We start from the raw sequence: 10,295 nt of genomic DNA on the forward strand, positions 1-10,295 counted from the left end.
TTCTCTTGAGAGCAGGCAACTTAGGGATAAGAGAGAACACATAAAAAGCTGAATCAGAGGTCACCATGTGCTGATCCTGCAAGCTCTAATGGGTGAATATGGCATAGGGTAACACGATAGGGTCTATTAAACTCAAGAACTATCTTGGGGTATCCCAATAGTCTCATTTGCCTAATAACATGGAAATATGTTTAGTTTTTAGTTTTAACTTATTCTCTTTTTCTAATAACTATATCAACAACATATTATTTACTATGATTTTAAAGTAAGTTGAGGATTAATCCATTTGTCAACCAAGCCTTTTAAATATATTAGTACATTTAATATTAAATAAATGAAAGTTACCATCAATTTTTAAAACTTTGTTAAACACACAATGTTTATTTTTCTTTTAAAAGATGCCCATTTTACTCATGCTCATCTTTGAAATGCATAAAATCAGACTATTTTAAAATAATACAGCATCATGAATCATTTCCAGTTTTGGAAGATAAGCAGCTGTCACTATTAACAAGAGCCACACACCTCAAGAACTGGAGATAAAAGTTAGCTGTGTGGATATCAACATGCAAACAATAGGATAATTTACAAAGAGCCAAAAATCGAGTTTCTTCATCAGATGATTGAAGGTCTTCAAGACCAGACCAGAGGGTGTAATCAGCCACATTTTCTGTTGCTCCATAAGCCTAATGACAAAGATGATAATCAGTCTGTTATTCTTTACATCTTGTATTTTCTTTCCCTTTCTTTTCTAGATATTAAATTACTTTTAGAGAGATAATAAGACTGACACATCTTTCAGACATGTTTCTGTATTAGAATACCTACCTGCAAGATCCAATAGTTCCAAAATTTTTATTGGACTAACCCTCCACTCTTGATTGGATCTAAAAACCAGCTTATGAGATAGGATCCTTACCTGACAGGGTTAATGAGGCCTAGAAAGTAAGACTAGATAAGTTACTGGCCTAGGAGAAAACCAACTACTATTTGGATAAATAAATACACATAGCAATAAAATATTGTCATGACCATAGCTAAGAGTATCTCTCAAACCTTAACAGAGAAGTTTCTTCTGACAGTAGATAGCAATTAACATGTATATCCAGGACTGAACAATGTGCAGAGAGTAAGACTATGAACCACTTAGATATAAATAGGATCTCTACATTACTCCCACACATACACACTCACACTTACACCAAGGATCCAGTATCTACATGAAAGAAGAGATTAAAACATGTCAAAGGCATAGGTGGTAGGTGAGTCCAAGGAACCAGCATCTTCACTGATACTACAGTTCTGATACGTGCAAAAAATCAGAGACTTTAACAGCATGCAAAAGACCTGCACAAGTTTAAACCAGACAAAATGCCAGCACTGAGAACAGGAGATGAACACAAAGTCCTATCCTTAAGCAAAAAATTATTTGCAAATGTTATCAGATAAAAGGAGGAAATGTCAGTTTTCTACAAATAGTATGATTGGTTATACCAACTACACTCCAGGTTAGACCGCAAGCCCAACAGAAATCGCCCAACACAAAACATATTGGGCAGGTTTTTCTTTTCTTTTTTTTTAATATTTTTTATTACATATTTTCCTCAATTACATTTCCAATGCTATCCCAAAAGTCCCCCATACCCTCCCCCACACTTCCCTACACACCCATTCCCATTTTTTTGGCCCTGGCGTTCCCCTGTACTGGGGCATATACAGTTTGCATGTCCAATGGGGCTCTCTTTCCAGTGATGGCCGACTAGGCCATCTTTTGATACATATGCAGCTAGAGTCAAGAGCTCCAGGGTACTGGTTAGTTCATAATGTTGTTCCACCTATAGGGTTGCAGATCCCTTTAGCTCCTTGGGTACTTTCTCTAGCTCCTCCATTGGGGGCCCCGTGATCCATTCAATAGCTGACTGTGAGCATCCACTTCTTTTCTTATGGGGGTGGATTATTTTATTTTCTTTGGATAGTTCAGTCTGATTTATTCTCTTTTTCTTAATCTTTTTGGCTGTTTTGATTTTTATTTATTTATTTTTCTTCTTTTATGAGGGAGAAAAATGGAGCAGGAGAGCCAGATTTTGTTAGATAAGGTGTTAGGGAAAATCTGGAGGAATTAGGGAAGGGAAAGTATATGATTAAAATATAATGTATGGAAAGTATTTTAAGTAAAATATTAAGAAAGGAAAACTTGTCATCACAATGAAACATAAAGCAATAAGAAACTTCAATCACAGGAATGGATTTTCACATGTCTAGCACATGGTACTATAAATCTGTCAGCCATCTCCAAGTAAAATCAAGACTATTGTAAATATTTTCTTATATTTAATTGACTTCAGTTAAAAAATAATTTATGAATCTGAAGATGGAGGACCAGGACTTGATACTTGATAAAAAAATTTTGTGTTTGACCTTGATAATGAATGGTGATTGGTGAGGGATAATTGTTGTGAGTGTTTAATGAAACAGTCAGGAATATTTCACTCTGCTCAGAGCAATAAGTACGGTATAAAGTATACTGTGAGAAAGATATATCTTAATGTTACCCATTAATTCTGGGAATGTCTACCAAATATTGCTCTTGCAAAAGGACTATTTCAAATTTAATACCCATTGCAGCAGGCGTGGCATTCATGAGTGAGAAAAGTAGAAAGTAAAATCACTACTCACCTGGCTGAGTATACTCTTGCTGTCCTCAAGAAGTTCTGCAATTTTTGTCTCAATATTTTTATATATAGGGAGGATATCATCGTCTATTCCTGGTGTACCTTCAGATAGGTTGATTCGGTTTTTCAGAGTTTCATTCCAAGCCTGCATTCTACTGAGTATCAAGATTGGAAAGTCTTCAAGCTGAGCAGCAATGTTTCCGCAATTACATTAATAAGTGAAATAAAGAAGGATTAGTTTGTTTTGGTTTTCTATAAGAAAGGATGAATTAAATATAAATCTATAACTTTTATGGTAAGGTAGAATTTTTGTGAAAAATAAAAATAATATAGAATAATAAAACATAAACAGCATTGTGACATTATGAAATAACTTATATAGATAACTATTACCAATTACTCATTTCATTTAATTGATCATGTCTTGTTTTCCATATGAAACTGTACCATCAGACTTTCCTTTAAGCTCTTTCATACTTCATTATTTTAGTTGTCCATGAGAAGCCAAGAATTTGCTGGGGCTTAGTAGATGTCCTGATTCAGGGTAAATAGATGTCCCCAGTGCAAATGGTAAGACATTTATTTAACTCACAGTTATCCAATTAATAAAGTAGATTATTCAAAATTATACATATTCTGGATTGTTTTAAGTTATTAATAAAAGTGCTTCATGAAGAGAATCTGGAATTATTATATTTGGCTTCGTCAGCCTGCTCTTGCCACTAGTAGAGTAAAACATTTGTTGGAATATATAAATTAAGAACAATGGAGTGCCATTGTATTTAATAACAACATGAATAGAAATAACAATGGAATTTTGACTTTCCAGTGCATTCCAGGATATTACATAAAACTAATTCCTGACTTAAAATATTTCATGTTCTGTAATCTCTAGCTATCGTAGAGACAGGGAAATGGGCTCTGGTGAAACCTATAGATATTTTGATAGAAATGGGAAAAATACATGATGGAAAGAATCAGATCCAACGGCATTGACAATATAGTTTACTGGGACCATTGCTGCATATAAATAATACTGAGGACTTGAATTAAATGGAACCTACATGTTCTGATGGATGATACAAATTCCATAAAACCTTTCATTGCTCAGTCTCCATACCTCAGCTAGCTTTTGTGAGTGCTAATTGCAGAAATGTTAATACAGCATTTTGTGTAGTACCTAACCACAGAGTACATACCTAAAAATATTTTCTTCTTCCACTTTGCCTAATTACTATCACAAGACATGTAAACCAGTTCATTTGGTGATAAGTTTTGAAAGAGAATTATAGGGAAAGATCACAACAGTTAGAATTGGAGCTGTACTGATATGTAGAGGTTTTCATTAAAACTGAGGGCGTGGCTTATTCTCAGGAGCTTTGCACAGTACTTATAAGCACTGTGTTCAAGTGCTTTCGGTTAAGACATAGAGGGAAGCTAAGAATTCATGTAAACATTAATAGGCAAGGAAGAACATAGTAGAAATAGAATAAGCAAGAATAATGAGCATGGTAGCCAGTAATGTGAGATTATCCAGTGAGGCAGATTCACTGTCATATACAAAGAACAAAATGTGTTTGCATTTATTAAGTAAAATTTAGTAATGAGATATATTACTAAATTAAAAATGGACAATTTCTTAATTATCTTAATGGACAATTTGTGGACTTGTGACAGTATTACTTAGCATTTCCTTATTATTTATCATATATCTAAAAATCACTTCTCTTTTTTCATTCTTAGTCCATTACCATGTAGGAATGATTTCCACATCTATTACAGTACTTACTAAAACCTGAAGTATAATAAAGTAAAGTTAGTCTGCTGCCTCAGCTGCTTAAGTGAAAAATCAAGCCAAACACTCACAGAGATGACATTTTGGGCTTCTTCTATGTCTTCGGGAACTTTGATGGAGTATTTGTGGCAGTAGGTGAGGTTCTTAGTCAGTAACTCCTGCTGCCCAAGAAATTCAAGCATCTGCATATGTCAAAATTTATTTCAGTTAAATAAAATCGGGAAAATAAACCAATGAATCTACAACCAGAATATTAATGTACTCAATAGATGTGTGCTTTTTACAGATGAAATATGCATAACATTTAAGATAAAAATATAATGATGTAAAAAGTTTGCTATTTTTTCTTTTTAACTTGACTGTAATTTTATTTTTTCATCTGAATGTCAAACCTCAATTCATTCAATTATTCAATATTCTATTAATTTTCTGTTCCCTAAATATTTCTATAATAAAGAGAAGCCTTAAAATAACAAAAATTAGACAATAAGGAATGTGCTCAATATTATCTTTCCTTAGAATCTGGGCCTAGTGTTACGGTATATTGTATTTATATTTAGTAATATCTTGTTTCCTGTAAGTCCAAATTGATGAAGGTCATTTACATTTTTCCTAAATATGTTTTCTTCCTATTACAAGTGAATAAAATCATCTGCACCATCCAGTGTTAATCATAAATCCTGACTGAAATTGTGTTGTTTGACAAAATTAGATATAGAAAACTGATCATTTTAGTAAGCAATGAAATTTAAAAGCAACAAAATACTAAATAATGTTTACCTTTTGATCAATAGATTGTTTACAAATATTATACTTTATATGTAGTATTAATAACTTGTTATTTAAAACTGATAATCAGTTCCTGTGTAAAAATTGAATGGGTTCTCAGGAATGTTAAGAATTTGAAAGAGGGTCAGTAGAAAATGAGGAATGAGAAACAATTTGAAAATAGACAATAATAACACATCTGTGGCAAATGCAGAGACAAATTTACTTCATGCCCATGGTTTTACTGAAGCCATACATTTTTCTCCTTTATGTTGACTGTCCTCGAACAGAAAATAGTCATCAGGAGGAGGGTGTCCATTTTTGCTTCTCCACCAGCCCCCCTACTGAATGAACTCCAGCACTGGAGAACTTATATTCCCCTATAAAGGGAATATAAGCATTGGGGTTCCTGAAAATAAATTAGTGTTTTCTTCCCTCTTGATATGGTTTCCATTTGGATTGCTTCTATCTCCTACACAAACTGGTTATAATGCAGTTCAACCTACTTGGGGATCTTCAGTGAACTAAGTGAAAAATGCCAATGTTTTTTGTCACCTTCAAAGTTAAATTCATATATAGGAGGCCTTCCCTAGTCACAACACTAAGTATACTTTTAGTTTACAATTGTAATTTTAATTAAAATTAAAGTTTTGCAAGTTTCCCCGTTCTCACTTTCCTTTTTACTGCCAGAAGGCTTCATGTATGATAATATAAGAGAGAAATATCACAATGCACCTCTGGATATGTCTTTGCTGATTTCTCATATAAGTTCAGGTACTGTAATTATCACGAAAGCTTTTGGGGAAAAATGGAAATAAATGTGGTACTTACAAATTGATCATAGGAGTCTGATGATGATGATGAACTTAGCTAAATCAGAAGGGGGAAATCATTAAAGAAATGTGTGACAACAGACAACACAAATGCATATTTGTTGCAAAAAAGAGACATTCTATGGATGCCCACGTCAACACTAAAACCATTTATAATATATCCTTCTTGATATTAACTGGCCTTTAACAGAAAACATACAGTCTTCATGAACATAGAAACTGTTTCATTTCTAAACCAGCCATTCCAGTGAATAAACTTCTGCACCAGAAACCTTTACATATGATTTAAATAAAAGCTATGTATGATTCTCAGCATTCAGGGGTCTATGAGAAGCTAATATAGTGGTGTTGCTGTTTGTTCCTCCCCCTCTTAAATTATCACACTTTAGACTCATTCCATGTATTCCTTCTGATTCACTGCAATGCCCATCTTCTCTCTTGGATATCATGAATGTGCTAAGTAAATATGTTAACAGAGACTGGCTCCATAGATGAGATCAGAGACTGGCAAAATGATGAGATCAGAATTCTTCACTGGACATGGTTATTAAAATATTATGTTGCAAGTGCATACATTTTTTAAATAAACAAAAATACAAATGGGAGAAGGACCCTAGAAATTGTATCTCATGCTAACCAGAAGTATCCTAAAGCTGTTCCTTTCTTATTCTGCTTTTTTTTTTGGCTGGCATTTCTTATAATTAAAAGTTGTTAACTCAAAGCTTTTATGGACCATGGCAAGACGGTGGAAATAAGCAATGTACTCACAAATTTATCAATAAGTTTAGCTGACATCTCACTGATGGTCTGAGGCAGGATGAGAGAAAAGAACAGAAAAGGTGGTGAGTTAGACAATGGCATAAATGATTACTTATTGGGAAAAGACACATATTTTCTGGGTGTTTATTTCTGTGATGAAACCCCTATCTGCTCTTTCTTCCTTGAACAGAAAACCTACCACCCTCAAAAAGAGAACCATTACTCTTCACACCCAAACTTTCAAGAATTGCATCTGTCTAAACAAGGACTCTTTCGGTATTTAAACATTCAAGAGGCTAATGTTTCAGGGCTTTTTGGTTTTGTTGGTTTTGTTTTGTTTTATGGCTTTCTTTCTTGTCATATCATCACCATTTAACTCAGTTTCGTTCATTCCAGGTGACTCACATCCAATATATTTCTCCTCGATCAGATGTGGTGCTACATGTTAAAGATTCTAAAAGAGACTGTCCTCTGTTAAACAAATTTAAAAAATCAGACCTCTTCCCAACTGTGTCTGTTATATATTTATGCCGAAAGTGGAAATTTAAGAAAACTGAAAAATAAGTGGCGAAAACTCCAAGGTTCATTGAATTTTTCAAAAATCTATAAGAGTTCATGAAGCATATCCCATTTTTCTTTCTCCACTTTTCTATAACTGCAGCTTAAATTCATTTATGTAAAAGTATTTTATTAGAAATTTGACTTCCTATAATAATAACTGTTGTACAGAATAAGCTTTGACAAGAAGGTTGCTTTATAACAATAACAACAGCAACAGAGATTTAAGTGAAGTACTTACAAATATCCTGCGCAACTCCATGTTGAGGTCAGTGATATTCTTAGAAAGTATCATGGCATGATCCAACAGTCCCTTGATGGATAGTGGATCATCATCAGTATCATTGCTGCTTAAAGGTAGACAGGCCACATTCTCCCATAAAAGGAGGTTTGACACCACCAGCAGCAGAAGTGCCCCTGCTAAGAGAATATGTTATGTGCATGTATGTGTGTGTATATGTACACACACACACACACAAACACACATACACACACACACACACACACGTGTGTGTGTATATATATTATATATATATATATATATATATATATATATATATATATATAGTCTTTACATTTATATATGCTATGTATAAATGTAAATAACACTATGTTCATAGCAGCCTTATTTATAATGGCCAGAAGCCAGAAAAATGTGGTACATTTACACAATGGAGTGCTACTCAGCTATTAAAAACAATGAATTCATGAAATTCTTAGGTGAATGGATGGAACTAGCAAATACCATCCTGAGTGAGGTAACCCACTCACAACAGAACACACACGGTATGCATTCACTGTTAACTGGATAATAGCCCAAAAGTTCAGGATACCCAAGATACAATTTACAGACCACATGCGGCTCAAGAAAAAGAAACACAAAAGTATGGATTCTTTAGTCCTTCTTAGAAGGGTAAACAAATTACTCAAGGGAGGAAATACAGAGACAAAGAGTGGATAAGTGACTAAAGGAATGGACCTCCAGAGACTGCCACACCTGGGGATCCATCCCATATACAGACACCAAATCCAGATACTATTGCAAATGCCATGAAGCTGTCTCCTGAGAGGTTCTGCCAGAGCTTGACAGATACAGAGGCATATGCTCACAGCTAACCATTGGGATGAGCATGGGGTTCCAATGAAGGAGTTAGAGAAAGAACTGAAGGAGCTGAAAGAAGAACAATATCAACCAACTAGACCCCTGCCCCTTGAGATCCCAGGGACTAAACTACCAACCAACGAGTACCTATGGCTCCAGCAGATATGTAGCCAAGGATGGCCTTGTTGGGCATCAATGAGAAAAGAGGCCCTTGGTCTTGTGAAGGCTTGATGCCCCAGTGTAGGGGAATGCCAGGGCATGGAGGAAGAAGTGGGTAGGTGAAAGGGGGAACACTCTCACAGAAGCTGGGGGAGGAGGATGGGATAAGAGGTCTCCAGGGTGGAAACTAGAAAAAAGGATAATATTTGAAATGTAACTAAAGAAAATATCCAATAAAATGATTAAATTCCTTCATGCCAAGCATATCAGAGAAGATATTGAGAAAACAGAACATGCTTCATTCTTCCTTCTACAGTTACTATAAATTTAGTACACAGTCTCTTATCTCATTTCAGTCAAAAGCCTCACTTTCTGCGATTTGACTGAGATTATTCCTTTATGCCCTGATCATCTAAGGTTGTGTAAGCAAAACATTTGCTCTTACCACTAGACAGTGATAAAGTTCCCTTTCTATAAAGTCAATTAAATACAAAATATCTCTAGACATCTCTACATATTTCCTATAATTATTAGTTCTTTTAAAACTTCTGATACTAGAGTACATGGTGTATTTTATTTCAATAGCTTCGACTAGAAAGTTCTTCCCAGCTTAAACGGATTTTCTTTGTCCTGAATAGGCATGAGCAACAGTGTATCCACTCTATTGAGAAAAAAATGCATACAAAATGTAAATTGTCTAGAGAATAATGTACATCCATGAACTGTCTTAGCTTATTTAAAACATGAGGTGTTACTTACAGGAGCATGGTTGAGTGAAAGACAGCGGCATCTCTGAGGTGTCCTTGCACACTTGTCTTTTTCTCGCAGTCCCTACTCCCGTAAATAATCCACCTCCTATATAGTCCATTGAATCATCCCCAAGGCCACAACACTGCTAGGAGGTAAGAAGAAGTAACATCAGGAATGAAGGTGAGAGCCATATGACTCTTTATCTTCAGGAAGTGCTAACAGCCTCAAGATCATGATGACTCAAGTGGTTTCTTTCACCCTTTTAGATTAGTTTAGATTACACCTAGGGCCCAAGTTAAGTTGCAAACCACTATAGACATCTCTTCTCCATAAAGGGTTTTGTGAATACCATGCCTGAACAAAATATAGGAAACCTACAAAATATGGGATACTTGAATATTTCTGTCATTGAATATTTGGAGCAGTTTAACACACACGCACACACACACACACACTATATATATATAGTGTGTGTGTGTGTGTGTGTGTGCGTGTGTGTGTGTGTATATATGTATATATATATGTATATATGTATGTATGTATATATATATATACATATATATATGAACAATGTAACATATATTCATGTGTGTATATGTGTGTGTATGTGTGTGTTAGGAACACAGTAAAGGTATTTACTAGACACAGTAAGTCAATATTATAAAGTGTAAATATAGGTATATGAAGAGAGAGACAGAGACACAGAGAGAGACAGAGACAGAGAAGTGATTTATGGTTGTTCTTTTGTGTTTTGGGGAGGAGGTTTACATGGGGTTGTAGGTAAATTACTTTCACCTAACCAAAGATCACATCAAACTTTCATGTTGCAGCTCAAAATATCTTATGCCACAGATTTTCACCAAGACTAACCTATACAAATATAGGTTCTGCATTTAACT

The 10,295-nt window shown here is 34.7% G+C and overlaps 1 protein-coding gene across 2 annotated transcripts; it reads right to left on the minus strand.

Annotated features, from left to right (window-relative positions):
• Positions 1 to 349: 349 nt before the first annotated feature.
• Positions 350 to 9,479, minus strand: Prl7a1 (prolactin family 7, subfamily a, member 1). 2 transcript variants are annotated; one of them, NM_008930.2, is made up of 7 exons: positions 9,406 to 9,479; positions 7,627 to 7,802; positions 6,837 to 6,875; positions 6,067 to 6,105; positions 4,539 to 4,649; positions 2,677 to 2,856; positions 350 to 686 (listed from the first exon to the last, which is right to left on the minus strand). In NM_008930.2, exons 1-7 carry the CDS (start codon positions 9,434 to 9,436, stop codon positions 465 to 467), a joined length of 798 nt encoding a protein of 265 aa, NP_032956.1. In that variant the 5' UTR covers positions 9,437 to 9,479; the 3' UTR covers positions 350 to 464. The 2 variants fall into 2 exon arrangements, with proteins under 2 accessions (NP_032956.1, NP_001157530.1); NM_001164058.1 differs by having other exon boundaries at positions 7,627 to 7,805.
• Positions 9,480 to 10,295: the final 816 nt, after the last annotated feature.

Source organism: Mus musculus, chromosome 13 (assembly GCF_000001635.26).
Source record: "Mus musculus strain C57BL/6J chromosome 13, GRCm38.p6 C57BL/6J".
In the NCBI taxonomy this organism is placed as follows: Eukaryota; Metazoa; Chordata; class Mammalia; order Rodentia; family Muridae; genus Mus; species Mus musculus.